We start from the raw sequence: 17359 nt of genomic DNA, 5'->3' as shown, positions 1-17359 counted from the left end.
CTGCCTGCCAGGAAGGACCATCCTGCATACGCTCAGCAGCTGCGTCTGGGTCGGCCGGGCAAATGCACAGATCCCTCCTGACACATTCCCTTCCAGCTTCGGCGGGGGCCCTTCCCCTCAGCCCCACCCTCTGTGGAGAATCTTCGTTCTCCCCTCCCTCCACTGAAGATCCACAGCTGGGAGAGGGGGGTTTGCGCTGAGCCCGACTCCGTGGATGGGATCTAAAGCGTACAATCCCGGCACGGACACATTTCTTGGCTTTTATGGTTCTCCCGAAGGAAGGTTCCTCGGGTAACAGCTGTCCAGAAGTGGAGCTTGGATTTGGTCACAAAGCCCACGTTCCCCGTCGCTCCACTTCCCAGAAGGATTGTGTTTAACCAACACTCACGGAATAAGGAGGCTGTTTCGGAAACAGTAACCGACAAGGCCTGAGCTGCGTTCTTCAGTTCAGTCCTCACTGACCCACCAGAGATCTCGGGGGGCAAGTTTCACCCCCACTCCCTGGCAGAGCCACACTGTGTACCTGTGGTCTCATTTACGTACACACTGCTGACTCGTGAACACAGGGAGCGGAGGCTTCGTCTCCTGGCCTTCCTCGGCGCCCCCCGAGTCAGCCAGGGCGACCCCCCCCACCCCAGTCCATGGACAAGCCCTGGGGCCCCTGCAGGAAGGAGGCAATTGGGGAAGGCGGTCGCCTGGCCAGGAAGCACGCTGCTCTGAGGCTATGGGACCGCAGGATGCAGGGGCCTAGGGCGACCGGACGCCTCGCCCCACACACAGGCTCTTCCAGCAGGATGGGACGGGAGCACTCCTGGCTGCGGGGGGGCTCGTTCAGTTCAGAGGGGAGGCGGAATGGGGCGGGCAGCATTCCTCAAGCCTGTAACAAGTCAGGACGAGGGCGGAGCACAGATTCTGTGCTGTCTGCCCGGAAACCAGGAACAGAAACCGATCCACGGGGCAGATGTGAAACGAAAAAGGAAAAGCTTTCCAACAACATACAAAAATAAAAATTCGCGTGTGTGTGCCAGATTTGTTGCTCTTGCACTGAAGGGTTAAACGGATCTCCTTGCTGAGTGTGATCCCACAAAATGGTAAAAAAAAAAAAAAAAAAAAAAAAGTGTTAGGTGTAAGCCTCCGCTCTTTTAAAAGCCGCCCGTGGAGGGGCAGGTTCTTCAGCAGCTGGGGGGGAGGGGGGGACGTCGTGGGCGAGGGTGGCCGGCCGCCCGAGCTTTTGGAGACGGCTTCACAGGAACCACGAGGCCCTCTACCGTAGCAGCTGTCACCCCGGTGTCGGTCGGGAGGCTAGCGACCAGGGCGCTTGTTCTGCCTTCCCCGAGCGCACCCACGGAGAGAACAGAAAGTCCCCAGAGTGCATGCGCTGCAGGGTTCTGTCGCGGGAGGAGCTCCAGCTGGAGCGGCCCGGGGAGGGGACAGGGGGCGGTCCCGGCACCGCCCGAAGGGCTGAGTCGGGGTCTCGGGCCCGGGAACGGCGCCCTCCTAGCCCTCGCCCTGCACGCCGCCTACCACCGAACCACCCGGGTTCCCCAGACAGAACCACGAAAACACCTTCGAGAGCAATGAGTTAGTGTGTGAAAGGCATGGATGGATTTTATTTATTACCCTATATCTACAATTTAATTTGAGGTAAAATATAAGCAACACATAAAAATGCCTATTTCTGCTACCATGTAATATAATTCTCCATTGTGAATATTGTGATAAAGCTAATGGAAACTCTATGCCGTCACGTACTCTAGCTTCTTATAGCTGGTATTTTACAACTCTCATTGTCTGTGAAATCCCAACACACGTACGATTCTCCCACGAAGGGCGCAGGACTCTCAGAGGGCGCAGAATCAGCTCGTGGGCCCCTCCCTCCCCACGCTGGAGCCTCAGTGCTACACGTCGAGATCTAAAATGGCGAAGGCAATGGAAACGCGTGGGGCCTGACCCAGGCGGGAGCGGCGTTCCGAGGAGACCCACACCGCCACAGGTCACAGGGCGGTGAGGCTTTAGTGTCTCGGAGCTCGCCCCGACACTCATACCTGATCTTCAGCTTCTGGAACACCAGGCGTTTTAGTCGGACGAGAAGTCAGGGTGGGAGAGGTTCCGAGGCTCCGTCTGTAAGCCACACGCCGACATGCTAACCTCTCGCTGGCTGTTAGGCGATCCGGATGGTGGTTTTTTTAATTATGATAAAAAAACATATGAACCATGATAGATAGCTTAGGAAAAGGTTTAGTCAAATATACAGATACTAGCTGTTCACTCAGTCGTCAAGGAGAGCCGTGAACAAAAGGATCGTTTAAATGATTTCTCAAATAGAAAAAACCTAAAAGGACTGTCACAGGTGCTTTCTTCACTGCAGGAGCTGAGATGTTCCCGGAGGAGAGATCTTCACTTGATTGGAAAACAAAACACCACAGCTGAAGGCTCTGTTGCTGCGTAAAAAATCTGATGAGATTCATCCCTGCCATTTTCCCTGTCGTTTTTCCAGCATTGCTGTAAAATCCTTATAATACATTCCAAAGTAAACCAGCCATTCCAAATCTACAGTCACTCTGCTCTTTAATTCAATTCACAGAACTGCTGAAAAAGTAGACATTTCTATCTAAAAGTAGAAAAAAAGGTTTGTATAGAAGGTATTTCTGTTATACAAGTATATTACACAGCTCGGGGCAGTAACAGGTCCGAAAAGCTCTTCTCACCCACTGATACTTTAAGCTAAAACAGAAGAGAAAACAAACAAGCGAGAACACGGGTTAATCTGATTACAAGACTTTCACATCCGCAGATAGCACAACTCAATCAGCACTCAAGTCCATGAACTGACAGTATTAAAAAAAAAAAAAAAAAAAAGCCCTCAGGTACACCTCAGAGCCCACTGCTGCGAAGCTATACCCTCCGACCAGCGCGTCTACATTCAACAGCTGGGGCCCGGGGAGGTGCGACAGGACGGGAGCAGAGGTGGCTGACTCCGGGCATAGGGCTCCGCTCCTGTTAAGAACCGGGCCAAGTTCAGGAAGTCTGAACAGCAGGTTCAGGGTTGTAAGTAAATTATGTGAGCTGCAAAATGGATTGAGCAGCTTGGCCAGACTCTGCAAACACCATTATTGTGATTGGGGAAAAAGTCAGCGTGGTGACACGGATTCAGAGTGAACTCCAATGGAGAGGATAAGATCTACCCTACAGATCAGAAACAAAACATTTTTCTTTTAGGGCAAAGCGCTTTTACGTCTTTGACTCAAAGGCAGATATTGATCTAAGGAAAATCTTTCTGCTTGATCTTCTAACTCAAACCATCCGGTAGGGCTTACACTTGGACTTCATTATGGCTGAAGCAGGGAAAACACAGTATTAGCTTATGAGCATGCGGGGGTTGGGGGGGGGGGGGCGGGGAGTTCAGACGAACACTAGATGGCATCCCAGACACAGATGCTGATTTACCCTAGGAGGGAAGAGGTCTACCACGTAGGGTCTGGTTCTTGCTTGATCTGAGAGTTTCCGTCAGTCTCCTTTATTTCTATCAAGAAAACCAAAAGGGAACTGATAAATTACACTACGAATGCAAATCTGTATAATTATAAACCCACTCAGATCAAACTATGTGCTAAAATGACTTATCAGGAATTGTGAAGATACTAAAGATAACATTTTCAGACAGTGTTTCCCTAACAGTTCTTAATTGTGCCACTTGAGTGTTCACAGTAACAAGCATCTTCTTATGTATCTATTTAAAAATCTAGGTTAGAAAGTAGTTATTCCACTGGCTCAGAATTCATTACGAGTCATTTGGAGAAAACGGAGCAGAAGAACCATGAGTCATCGCCAACACGCCATGTCTGGGCAAAAATGACACATCCAATTCACCCAGAAACAAAAGAAAACCCAAGCACACAGTCCTAGTGAGACGGCTCGAACAGCACCGTCAATCCCTTGTCCTAAGAGCGCTCCCGGGGGGCTTCAGTCTTGGACCACCGGCGGCCCTACCCTTTTACCTTCCGTTGCAGGGCCCTCCAACTGGCTTGGCTCAGCGGATTCTGCAGAGAAACACACCAAGATTTACTGGAACGCTGCTTTAACGTTGCTGTCTCTCACTCATCTACAAGGGCCCGGAGAAAGCCAGGAGAAAGCTCTCCACACACTGCACACCAAGCACAAGTCGCAGAAGAAACAGCAGCCACGGCTTCTTGGGATTAAACACACGTGTCTCACGTGTCTCAACTAGTGTCTCAACTGGTCTAACAAAAGTCTCCTTTTTCGGACATTTCAGTTTCCTCACGCAACCCAAGTCTTAAACAACAATTGTAGTTTAACACAGTTCTAACATGAGGGAACAAGTTCCTTTTTCACGTCCTTTTCCCCTTTTCTGCGGGTTCCCCTTTAATAAAAGCCTTTTTTTGGTTTCAGTGAACCACAGTAGCAGGCTTCAATGCTGGTTTCTAAGGAATGTTTAAAGCCACAGTACACGCATTTCCACCCGGCACAATCCGGCTCATAACCAGCAATGGAAATGAATGGCATAAACGGTAAAGTCTAGACAAGCTTCGCCCTCAGAAATGGCACTTTACACCCTTGGCCTTGGGGTTCCTGACCTCCTTCCCAGCCGACGGGGGCACTGGAGTCAAATGGCATATGCCCCACAGTTCTCAGTTAGGACCCAGAGCTCGAGCACATACAGGCTTCCAAACATAGGAGTCAAAGACAAAGTCTAAGTGTGAGTGTGTAAATGACTTTCCCTAAAGTTAGGCGAATGTTATTAGCAAGTGAGGCCCCACAATTTTATGTGGTCCATTTTATCACAAAAGCAGGAATAATTCTATGTTTTACCCCACTTAATTTACCTTGTATCACTGGGCCTTCTGACTCACTCTGATCGACCAACTCTGAAAATAAAGTAGATTGATTTAAACAATAACTTAATGCATGCTGTTACAATGGAAAAGCATTTATACATACATTCTCAATTTGGATGCTCCAACTTGGCCACAACAGGCACTATTTTCCTATGACAAGAAGGGAACACAAGAGTTCTGGTATGTCCCATCAGAAGAACTAATTTATAGTAATTACTGGAAAATTCTATTACAGACTACTGCACAAGGATGAGAACAAAATTGAACATTTTAAACAAAGTTAAGGGGGCTAGGAGGTTTAAAATACAATGCTCTTTGAAACTAACAGTTATATAGAAGACAGATGAATTGGGATTAATAAAAAAAAAAAAAAAAAAAAAAAATCCAGGGGCACACGGGTGGCTCAGTCGGTTGAGTGTCTGACTTCAGCTTAGGTCACGATCTCGCAGTTTATGAGTTTGAGCCCCGAGTCAGGCTCTGTGCTGACAGCTCGGAGCGAGGCTGGAGCCTGCTTTGGATTCTGTGTCTCCCTCTCAATCTCTCCCTCTCTCTCTGCCCCTCCCCTACTCATGCTCTGTCTCTCCCTCTCTCCCTCTCTCTCAAAAATAAACATTTAAAAAAAAGAAAAAAAAAAGAGGAAAAAATTATCATGGGATTTCTTTAAATGACCAAATTCCCCGGTGTGATTCAAGCTCAATGTCACACAGATGATGAAAATATCTATGAAGCAAGGTGTGTGTCCTCTTTCATTACTGACATCACCACGGACTAACACACTTGGCCCAGATAGAGAATAAGAAAAACAGAACCTATGAAAAAAAAGTCATGGTTTGGGGGTACAATCAAATGAACACATTTTGTGATAAAGTGAAACCCAAAACTTGGGAGGCAGAGGAGACAGAACGAAATCCAGGACACTGAAGAGTGGAGCCCCCAGTGGGATGAACGGCTTGAGGACAGGGGGGCAGGCAGCACCTACAGTCACTGCGTGATTTCCCAGGTCGGCTGGGGCAGGGCCACGCTGCTGCTCCGTGGGCCCCCAAAACTCCTGAACACTAAATTGAAGAGGCTCCCCACTTTCCCAGTGAACAGACCGCAGACTGAGTACTCAAAGTAGAGGGGTTTTAGAGAGTTATAAAAATAATGCCAATTGGAAAAAAGACTGAAATGCTACCGGTACTGGGAAAGAGAATGTTCACTTTTGAAACATTTCAATGAAGTCGGCAGAACCTAAAACATACGAGCACACGTATGTACAGTATTTGCTAAAAATACAACTTTCAAATGATAAGAACATCAAGGAATTGGAAGAACGGACACGTATACATTTGCTGGTGCAACGACGTTTGAGAGCACAACGTGCCAGACAGAGGCTTGACCAGGAATGGAAGCAAGGTGCGTGCGGCTCATTAAAGATCTACTTATCTAGCACAGTGATTACACAATAACAGTAAAGTTACTGTGGTAATTAGTATCGAACACAGATTGTATTTCCTGAGCACATACAGTACTGCTCTGGGTTAGGGGTCAACAAACTTTTTCATCAAGAGCTGGGTAAGTCCCTATTTCAGGATTTGCGGGGGACGATGCTCTCTGTTACAGCTCCCAACTCCGCCTAAGCAAACAGGCCTTCTTGGAAACGTTCTTTTTCTCTCCCCGTCCACCCGCAATAAAACTTTATTTCCAAACACAGGCAACAACTCTCTGATCCCCGTTTAAGATGTCTGACACGTAACGAGTCATTTAAAATGCTCTAAAGCTCTCAATATGGGTACTAACATCACCGTTTTAGGAACAAGTAAAGTGAGATTTAAAAGCTCAACAAGTGACCCCATTTCACATGTATAATGTGCACGGTGCTTTTACACTGAGGCTAAAACCCCAACTTTGCCCAGTTACTGCTGTAGGTGAACTGAAATATCTACTGTGTGAGCAAAGTGCAAGTGCACACAGTCTCGCACACCCCACACAGGACGAAACAAAAAGACTTCATGAAATTTACTCACGGTTATTAATCACAAGTCCAGGAAATGGTCTAAAGAGAGAAACAAATTGGGTAACCGTTTATTTTTACTCTACAAGCAGTTACATGTACATTCAGTTTATCTCACTAACTTGTAACTCATGTCACTTACGTGTCACAATGAGCACTGTTACCAACTACGTTTCAATCTCACACTTTTTAATCTATGGACACACAGACACGGGAAGAACTCTACAGGCCATTACTAGAAAAGGCCACAGGAAAGACGGTGAGAAAAGAACAGCAGCGAAGAAGAAAGAAGAGAGGAATTCCAGCAGCAGGGTCTAATGGAAGCGGGCTTTTACCGAGACCCCCGGGGAGGAGCACGGATGACAGACACTGGTTAAGTGGGACAAAAACTGGGGGAAGAGGAGGGGATGCCAGGAAGGAACCTCGGGAGAGGTTACCACGTGAGCTACCTCCCAGAGCCAGACCTGAAGGACCTGTACCAGACACAGTGGGAACCTGGCAATGAGCTGGCTGGGAGGATCTCGTGACAGCCACGTTTCTGGGAGTTGGGAGAAGCGTAAAGACGACACGGATGCTTGCTCGGGCAGCTGGAAAGGAGGACATCTACTGCAAACCTCCTGGGACGGGCGCATGGTAAGGAATGGAATTCCCGACAGGGTTGGCGAGGAGGTACGATCATCGATCATCGCTCCCACCTCTGTGGATAAGGAGCTGATGCTCTCAAAGGTGACAACTCACGCTATTGTTGTGCAGGCAAGGAAGGAAACAAAAGGACCTGGCTGACTTGGGGTCAGACTCGACTGCCCTGAGCCTGCGATGACGGGCCCGAGACACGGGCTGGCCGTTTTTCCTTAATGGGCCAGGCAGTAAATATTTCAGGCTTTGCAGACGACGCTGTCTCCGTCCCAATGACTCAGTGTTACCCCTGTACCCTGAAAGCAGCGGTAGGCACTATGGCACGGTGTCTTAATACAACTTTATAAGATAAACAGGCAGTGGGCTGGATTTGGTCCACAGGCAACGGTTTGCTAACCCCTTGCCTTAAAAACCAGAGAATCCAGAGTCAGCCCAGGGAGAAGAGAACCTCACAGTAAGATAACTGAAGTATTTTACGTGTTTCCCTTCGCTACATGGTGAGCTGGACTCTACTATTCCCTAGGCCTACATTCTGGAAGACGACATAGCCTCATGGTCTGCAGATTCATTCTTCCCAACAAGCAGGGAGCTCTCACTTACCGAATGACTGTGAATTTAATGAACTCGGCAGAATCTAAGATCCTTCTCATGGAGCTGATTTCCAGGTAACTGGGGGCTTTGAATGACACTCCAGGAGGCATGCCGTCAACCACCACACAGCCAGGGTTAATTGTGATTTTCCTGTAGGGAACTTTCACAGGGAAACCCATACCAATAGCTTCACCTAGGACAAGACAAACAGCACAAAAGCACAGATTAACCTGTCATCTTAGAAGTGGCTAAAAAGCACAGGACCAACATTTAAACATGGTCTCCGCTGTTAATAAAGGCAATGCACACGACAAACAACCTTACCTTTGAACCTCAGTTCTAGTCACTTTGATATCGACCTGACGGTCAAGAGTCTGACAGAGCTAAGGTTTCCTTAGGAAAGAACTTTAGAGAAACTCAAACACTTACGTTGAAAGCTTATTTCCTTGCATAACAGGAAATAACAACTATCTGAGCTTAAGCTACAGTCCAGTACTGGAACACCCAAGCTCACCACAAGCAGCACCCTGCAAATGCAGAACTCACCGAATTTCCGACTGAAGAGGTCGTTCACTTGCTCTCTGAGCTGTCTCGCTTTTTCGACTTTTGACAGCCTTTCATTATCATCATCTAGAAAAGGTGAGAGGACAGTTCTAGGTTAATAGTCCAATTAAAAATTTTTTTAAACATTTATTCATTTTTGAGAGACAGAGTGTGAATGGGGGAGGGCAGAGAGAGGGAGACACAGAATCTGAAGCAGGCTCCAGGCTCTTAGCTGTTAGCACAGAGCCTGACACTGGGCTCAAACCCACAAACTGAGATCATGACCTGAGCTGAAGTCAGATACTTAACTGAGCCACCCAGGCGCCCCAATAATGCAATTTTAAAATATTTAAAAAAATTTTTTTTAATGTTTATTTTTGAGAGAGAGAGGGAGACAGAGTGTGAGTGGGGGAGGGGCAGAGAGAGAGAGAGAGGGAGACACAGAATCCGAAGCAGGCTTCAGGCTCTGAGCTGTCAGCACAGAGCCCAACACAGGGCTCAAACCCACAAACTATGAGATCATGACCTGAGCCAAAGTCAGATGTTCAACCGACTGAGTACCGACAGGTGCCCCTAAAGTATTTTTTTCATGTCTATTTAATTACGGTGAGTGAGTGAGTGAGTGAGTGAGAGAGAGAGAGAGAGAAAGTGAGTGCGCAGGAGCAAGGGAGGGGCAGACAGAGAATCCCAAACAGGCTCTGTGCTGACAGCTCAGAGCCTGGAGCCTGTGTGCTGAGAGCACAGAGCCTGATGCAAGGCTTGATCTCATGAGCTGTGATCAAGATCAGAGCTGGACGCTCAACCGAGGCACCCCGGTGCCCCAATAATGCAAGTTTAATTCCAAGTCAAATTTTACGTGCTGGGTCAACTTGCTTTATGTTTTTGGAAGACTGAAGTATTTTACACTAATCAAGATTAAAACAACTTAACCAAATGATTTGAGTATGACAGCAACCTGAAAATGCTAAGCCTTTATTCCCATTATGAAGAGCTTCACCTGCTCTCTTGTACAGATTTCCTAAACAAGACGTGAGGTACTAGCTCATGCTGCATTCGGTAACCTCCTAGAGCGTTCTGGAAAGCCACCAATGAGATGATGTACTTGGTGAGCGCTTTCTGAAGGGCAGGTGGCGACGCAGTCCTGCACAGGGCGAGCACCGGGAACCTGTCTACTCTAACACCCAAAGAAGGAAAACCCGGCTAACGAGATAAAGGCAGAGAAATCATACCTGGAATCGTCACCTGAATGATGTTAAGATCTTCAACACCAGATGCAGTAGTATTAACATTGGGCGATGAATTGATTTTTCCTTAACATAGAAACATCATATCAGAGTGTACACAAAATAGATTCAAATCCTCTCTACTCATGTGCTTACAATCCAGACTCCGCAAGATAGTATTTAACCTAACTTTGTTCAATGCTTGTTCCTTTTTATGGTCTATTTTGTCATTCTGTGGTATTAAGCTTCTTTAAAGACTTTCTCCCCTTCGCCTTCTTTTTCTTTCTTGTTGGGATTAGTATAGCATCAGACACATAGAGATTCTCATTCGTTAAACAGACTCCAAATCATAAACCAGTCACAACCCCACTTTATTTTTCTCAAAGTGGGCTCCACGCCCAGCACGGAGCCCAACACAGGGCTTGCACTAACTTATGACCCTGAGATCAAGATCTGAGCTGAGATCGAGAGTCGAGACGCTTAACCGACTGAGCCACCCAGCTGCCCCTCAACCACAACTCTCTGGATTTCATGGCAGTAGACCACTGCTGGGAGAGGGGCTGCGAACGGCACATCTCCTGTAGCAAGGACACTCACTGGGAGGGCTCTTCGAGGAGGATGTGCTCTCCTTAATTGCAGTCTCAAACATTTCAGGCCTGCAACACGAGAAGAGAGGAAAAAACCATGTTTGCTAATAATCTGATAAGAAAACGTTAAACTTTCAACAAAACTAAAAAAACCATTTACTTTCTACAAATATACATTCCAATTGTTAGGAATGGAAAAACAGAAAGAACAGCGCCTCAATGAAAGGAACGTATACAAAAAGACCAATTATGCTTATGATCGTTAACACCTGCCCTGCCCCGCTGAGCTTAAATTAGGGGCTTCTTCGCCCAGTTTCCACTCTACCCTGGAAGGATCCAGTGCTAGACTTGAGAATGGAGAGAGGGAGCAAGGCTGCACATGGGCAGCACGGAACCATAAGCACGAGTCTTTCTCTATTAAGTAGAAGCCGAGGCCTTCACTACTTACTGCCAGACCTCTGCAGACCCCAAAAGGTAGCCATTGCACTTGGTGGTGTTGGCTTCGAGTATTTGCCAACACTGCGGTGGGACTCCAAAGCAAGCACTAATAAATGGAACCTCAAAGTCACTGCAATTAATTTCAGATAATGCTTAAGCACCAATAAGTATTTTTAAATTCCAATTATTCCCCCCTATCTCAGTGGTGTTGGCCTAATTCATAGACCTCCAAGGCAAACAGAAATGAAAAACATTCTACAAGCTGGAGAAGGAACAGGGCTCCACAAGACTCAACTACTCCTCACCTTCCAGTAGCATCGACCAGTAAAATACGACGATGGTAGATTTCAACAAAATCAAGTTGTTAGGCCCTCTGGCAACCTATAGCCCTCCTTCCCTATTTTAACCAATTATGGAGAACGTGAAAGGTCCTCAGAGGTACAGTTTAAAGAGTTTTGGATCCTACAGCTAATTTGGCCACAAAGCTGAATCCACGTGCCAGTCCGGCTGTGCCCTAGTACCAAGTAGTTTCGTCTGCATGTCCTTACTTTATTTTTTGAAGTTAAAAAATTTTTTAGGGGCGCCTGGGTGGCTCAGTCGGTTAAGCGTCCGACTTCAGCTCAGGTCATGATCTTACGGTTTGTAGGTTCCAGCCCCGCGTCAGGTTCCGTGCTGACAGCTCAGAGCCTGGAGCCTGCTTCGGATTCTGTGTCTCTCTCTCTCTCTCTCTCTCTCTCTCTCTCTCTCTCTCTCTCTGCCCCTACCTCTGCTCATGCTCTGTCTCTTTCTCTCTCAAAAATAAATAAAGGTTAAAAATTTTTTTTTAACTTTTTAACTTCTTTCTTAACTTTTAGAGAGAGGGAAAGAGAAATAAAGAAAGAATGTGTGCCCATGTTCGCACGTGGGACAGAGAGAGAGGAAGAGAGAGAATCCTAAGCGGCCTCCGCATTCTGCTCAAGTCCCAGTATGGGGCTTGATCTCACAAACCGTGAGCTCCTGACCGGAGCCGAGATCTAGAGTTGGACACTTAACTGACTGAGCCACCCAGGCGCCCCTGAATGTCCTTACTTTTTAATGATGAACTTGATTTTGGCCTTGTTTCTGAGTATCTTCTCCAGCCTTGGGATGCCAAAAGTAGACGGCCGCCGGAAGGGTACACCCTCAGGCAGGCCCTCCACATAGAAGTCTTCTGGGAAAGACTCAAACAATGCAAACGGCACTTTCACAGCTTGCTTGAGGCCAAGAGCTTCACCTGCAAGAGACACACACGTTTCTCTTATTGCTCACATTTGCCACTTTCCTAAATTCAACTTTTGCAAAAATGCATTTTAAATCAGTTTATAGATACGAAAATTACTTTTTTTTTAAGAAAAATATTTTAATTATAGAAAAATAGGTTCAATTTTGCAGTGCTCAGAAAAGTGGGAGAGATGATGGAATTCGTGCGTGTGAAACCCAAACACTTTCTTTAATGTTTATTTATTTTTGAGAGAGACCGTCAGTCAGAGTGTAAGCAGGGGAGGGGCAGAGAGAGGGAGACACAGAATCCGAAGCAGGCTCCAGGCTCCGAGCTGTGACCACAGCACCCAATGCGGGGCTCGAACTCATTAACTGTGAGATCATGACCTGAGCCGAAGTCGGGCACTTAACCGACTGAGCCACCCAGGCGCCCCAACCCAAACACTTCCGATGATAGTAATATTAAAAACAAATTTTTTTTTTTTTTAGTTAGTTTATTTATTTTTTGAGAGCGAGCAAGCAGTGGAGTGGCAGAGCGAAAGGGAAAGAGGGCATCCCACTGTCAGCACAGAGCCTGATGTGGGGCCCGAACTCACGAACTGTGAGATCATGACCTGAGTCAAAATCAAGAGTCGGACGCTTAACCAACTGAGCCACAGGCACCCCAATGATAGTAATATTCAAATATTGAACATTTTGTGCACATTCTTCTATTTGAAAAAGCTACCATATATATTTTAATACTCATCTTTCAAAATGACCTTACCGCATTTTTCATTGAAAAGATTTTCAACTTTCTGTTTTAGGTCTGTGATCTTGGCATTCCAGGCCTCTGCAAGTAAAAACCAAGACAGTTATTAGTAATACTTACCAAAATACGTCCACGCTCAGGCATTTCTCATTTTATTGTGTGTCTTTAAGAAGTACAAAATAAAAAAAACACAGGTTTTTAGCACAGTCAGGTCTGACAACTACTCTAATCCTACGTCATTCAACTGTTTTATTATTACTAATATACTGGCCACAAATAAATGACATAGGCTAAAATAAAAAACAAATGAATACCAAGAAACCTTCCAAAAAAACAATTACAGCATCTACCATCTGCCTACTATCTACCCTGTAAATAATTTAGTATTTCTAATCCTCATAATCCTAATAATCCCATGAAGCAGGAACATTATCCCCATTTTACAGATCTAGAAACTGAGGCAGAGGGGTTAAGTAACTATTACAATGCCTTTAATAGCTAATATACACGGACTTACCAGATAGGAAACAACTCACCTAAAAAATTAAAGTATTTGTATTGTTTTCTTTTATTTAAAAATTTTTTTAATATTTATATATTTATTTTTGAGAAAAAAGAGAGAGGGTGCACAAGCGGGAAAAGGCAGAAAAGTGGGAGACCCAGAATCTGAAGCAGGTTCCAGGCTCTGAGCTGTCAGCACAGCGCCTGATACGGGGCTCGAACCCACAAACCGTGAGATCGTGACCTGAGCCCAAGTCGTACGCTTAACTGTCAGCCACCCAGGCACCCGGATTGGTTCCTTTTATTTAAAATGATGAAAGTAAGAAAAAGAAAATCCATATTTACCAAAGGAAAACTCTCTCCCTCGAGGCTTGAAGGGAACATTAGAACCATTAGTCTGAGTAGGGGTTCGAACTGCTGAGGTTTGAGGGTTGTTGTTATTAGGGCCTAAAGAAGAATTAAAAGAGAATCCTGATCAATGCATGCATTCAATCACGTTTAAGTACTGCTTACGCTTTCCCTGGGACACGTGCCCAAAAAACAAAGTGACATTCAAACAGCACACAAGCATGGCGCAGTGAAAACGGGCAGGACGCACGGTGTCACAGCCCTCCCTCCACCCGTTTATCTACTGCCGTCCCTACAGTCAGTCATTTTTTGCCCCAAACGTAATCAATTTTCTGGAACATCGGAGGTGCCCTCTGGAGCCATTGAGTTTTTGGTCAGCTATGTTTGCTCACGTTCCTTTCAACCCTTACTTAACCACAGCTGCAGGTGCGAAGGTCTTTCCTTTGGACGCTCTAGCTGACTCTGGAAACACCCTTCCTTTGAATTCTGGGTACAATTTAGAAACAATGTTATAGGAAACCGCTTTCTTCCACTGAATGTAAGGAGGATTAGCTTAGGTTATTCTTAATAAACCCCAAGCCCTGAGTCTTCTTTATGTAGGGTCACCTAATGCTTAAATAATAAGCTGATTTTTTTTTTTTTTACTGTTTTATTTATTTTTGAGACAGAGAGAGACAGAGCATGAGCAGGGGAGGCGCAGAGAGACAGGGAGACACAGAATCCGAAGCAGGCTCTGGGCTCCGAGATATCAGCACAGAGCCCGACGCGGGGCTCGAACTCACAGACCGTGAGATCATGACCTGAGCCGAAGTTGGACGCCCAACCGACTGAGCCACCCAGGTGCCCCATTAATAAGCTGATTTTAATCTGAAGCCAGCCAGCGATTTTTAAACAGTAAGGAAAATAGCCAAAATAATGGGAAAATAAAAAGAAATTAAGTTTATTCAGATTTCTTTAGAAAACAACCAATATTCTAAAGATTCAGCTTCAAACTCTGAATTTCCCGACTTGCAGAAATATCTGTATAGCTCTGGACTTTCACCTAAATTACCTTTCTATGGAGTTACCTACTTCCTATGCTTATCTTCACATAGAAGACTTCTGCTTGGGGAATGGTCTACAGTGACATTACCACAGCTAAAGGTGCACATGGTCACTGTCCCAAGCACATTATGTGTTTTAACTAACTTACTTTTCTTTTTTAAAAAAAATTTTTTTTTCAACGTTTATTTATTTTTGGGACAGAGAGAGACAGAGCATGAACGGGCGAGGGGTAGAGAGAGAGGGAGACACAGAATCGGAAACAGGCTCCAGGCTCCGAGCCATCAGCCCAGAGCCCGACGCGGGGCTCGAACTCACGGACCGCGAGATCGTGACCTGGCTGAAGTCGGACGCTTAACCGACTGCGCCACCCAGGCGCCCCTAACTAACTTACTTTTCACAGGGATCGTTACCATGTCCATTTCAACCACAGAGAAACTGAGTCCCGGGGGCTATGTAATTTGCAGTCGACCGCACAGCGGCCAAGGTACGGAGGCGGGATAACCATCGGAGTCTGGCTCCTTGGTCTCCACCACCACGTGGTCTCTCTGATGTGCTCGCAGACCCGTACTTGAGTCTTTCCTACATCTGGGCAATGGGGGGCCTCAGCATGGGTGCGGCCACTTCCACCTGCTGCACTTAGCCTGGATGTACATGGCCTCAGAAAACCCTCACGAGTGTCAGAGGTGATGACGTGAATGGGAGACTCAAGATGAAATGTATCTGTGATTCTCTATAAAACGTCAAGATGCAACATTCTACTCTAGTTATTTCAGAACTCGTGAGTCAAAACGACAGCTTCTTCAAGACGGCAAGGTGATGAGAGCCCAGGGACTCTGGGCTAGCTGGCTCCAGCAGCCTGGTTTAGCCGGCAGGTATAACCCACACAGAGGCCATCAGGCCACCCTGTCACCACGGCCCTCCAACAGGCTACTAGAGGCACCCAGCCCACACCTCTGCTTCTAACTCGATGCTGGCGATTCTAACAGGGTGAGACAGGGAGACGCTTGTGGCCGGCAGACAGAACTGAGCGGATGAAAGTATCTAGCTCTTACCCTACATGAATAAAGCAGCATTCACGCTTATGGTTACGTGAAATAACACCACACACCCACCACCCAGCTACATTTAAAATAACGACAACATCAAGTACGGAGAGGATGTGAGGCAACTGGAATGCACGTATCCCTGGCAGGAGTATGCAACGAGAAAACCACTTTGGAAGACTGTTTGGCAGTTTCACAGAATGCTAACAACTCCCCGATTCTCGACTAAATACCCCTCAAGGGGAGGAGGGCGTATGCCGCACTTTGTACACAAACATTTGCAGCATCGTTTTTAGACAAGGCTGGAAACAAACCCGAATGTCCACTGACAAATGTATCAACAAAACATGGTGAATCCACGCCACAGAGGAACACTGAGCACTAAAAATGGAGTGTTAAAATGGCGCATAAAACGTAAATCTGAGAGTGTTAGATGGAGAAAAAGCATCTGACCATAAAAAGAATAGATACAGTAGGACTCCACTTATAGAAGATTCCAGAACAGGCAAAAGTATTCCATGGTGATAAAAAAGCAGAGCAGTGGTGGCCAGGGGGCCGGGCTGGGGGGTAGGGGGTGGGGTGAGGGGGACTGGCTGCTGAGGAGCACGGGGGCATCCCAGGGTGGTGGATGTGTTCCAGAAGCTGACTGAAGTAGTGGGACAAACATGTCTCAAAACTCAAACTGTACAATCACAATGGGTGCATTTTACTAGGTCGAAATTATACCTAATACATTTATTTCTTAAAGTTAAAAACTCCTAAACCAGCACAATTTATTATTTAAAACAGAATATTAGTACAGTGCAGACAAAATACCACCCACCCACCCCCGGCCATAAATTGGCAGAATGTTCCTGGACACGGACACAGCTCTTCACTAAATAAATCCCCTTAAATAACTACATCGGCCTTTGCAGACAATGGGTCCAGGCAGGACTGATACTGTATCTCCTCTGTGTCTTGCTTTGCACGTACACCTAATCCCAGAAGCTCCACTGGTCATCTTGTATCCGTGAAAGAAGGGACAAGAGGAAACCGAGAAGCCAGCCTCCTAATTTCTGAGCTACTAAAGGGTAATCTACTTTCAAAGTTTCTTTTATGTAAGAAAAACATGCATCTCCCTCTTTGTAAAGTCACAGTTGGTTACAATAGAATACAATCTTAAAACTGTACCTGGTAAACTTACTTCTATAGACCCAATCATATTAACTCTTTATTTCTCTGTTTCTCTAACCTGTAACTCCTAACCAAGAGCTTACTTATACTCGCATTTTAAGTAGGCTCCCTGCCCAACGTGGGGCTTGAACTCACGGCCCTGGGATCAACAGCTGCATGCTCTACCAGGTGCCCCCGAGATAACAAAATGGGGGCTGAGGCGTCACCTAGTACTGTAAACCATTAACACAAAACTTGAGGTTATGTGACAACAAAGAATCATCCTACTGAAGCGGGCCTTTCTTTCTGTGTTAATTGCAGAGACGGAGGGTAGTAACCATCCTGGACAACAGGCGGAGAGCCACCTATACGGGGTGAAGTACTCTAACCGCGTGAACCTGCAAAGATGAG

General features: G+C 46.3%; 1 protein-coding gene across 6 annotated transcripts in view; it reads right to left on the bottom strand.

Moving 5' to 3' along the window:
- Nucleotides 1–1582: 1582 nt before the first annotated feature.
- Nucleotides 1583–17359, bottom strand: part of GTF2I (general transcription factor IIi) — a 109648-nt gene continuing 93871 nt past the window's right edge. For all 6 annotated transcript variants that reach the window (XM_047838491.1, XM_047838493.1, XM_047838488.1 and 3 more), the window contains 12 exons: nucleotides 13704–13805; nucleotides 12873–12938; nucleotides 11936–12119; nucleotides 10440–10498; nucleotides 9849–9929; nucleotides 8623–8706; nucleotides 8086–8269; nucleotides 6863–6891; nucleotides 4845–4886; nucleotides 3999–4040; nucleotides 3448–3523; nucleotides 1583–2724 (listed from right to left, as the gene is read on the bottom strand). In XM_047838491.1, the coding sequence (XP_047694447.1) occupies nucleotides 3465–3523; nucleotides 3999–4040; nucleotides 4845–4886; nucleotides 6863–6891; nucleotides 8086–8269; nucleotides 8623–8706; nucleotides 9849–9929; nucleotides 10440–10498; nucleotides 11936–12119; nucleotides 12873–12938; nucleotides 13704–13805 (932 nt within the window). In that variant the 3' untranslated portion in view covers nucleotides 1583–2724; nucleotides 3448–3464. The remainder of the gene's footprint in view (nucleotides 2725–3447; nucleotides 3524–3998; nucleotides 4041–4844; nucleotides 4887–6862; nucleotides 6892–8085; nucleotides 8270–8622; nucleotides 8707–9848; nucleotides 9930–10439; nucleotides 10499–11935; nucleotides 12120–12872; nucleotides 12939–13703; nucleotides 13806–17359) is intronic.

This window comes from Prionailurus viverrinus, chromosome E3 (assembly GCF_022837055.1).
Source record: "Prionailurus viverrinus isolate Anna chromosome E3, UM_Priviv_1.0, whole genome shotgun sequence".
Taxonomy (NCBI): domain Eukaryota; kingdom Metazoa; phylum Chordata; class Mammalia; order Carnivora; family Felidae; genus Prionailurus; species Prionailurus viverrinus.
This window is presented reverse-complemented; position numbering and strand designations above follow the sequence as displayed.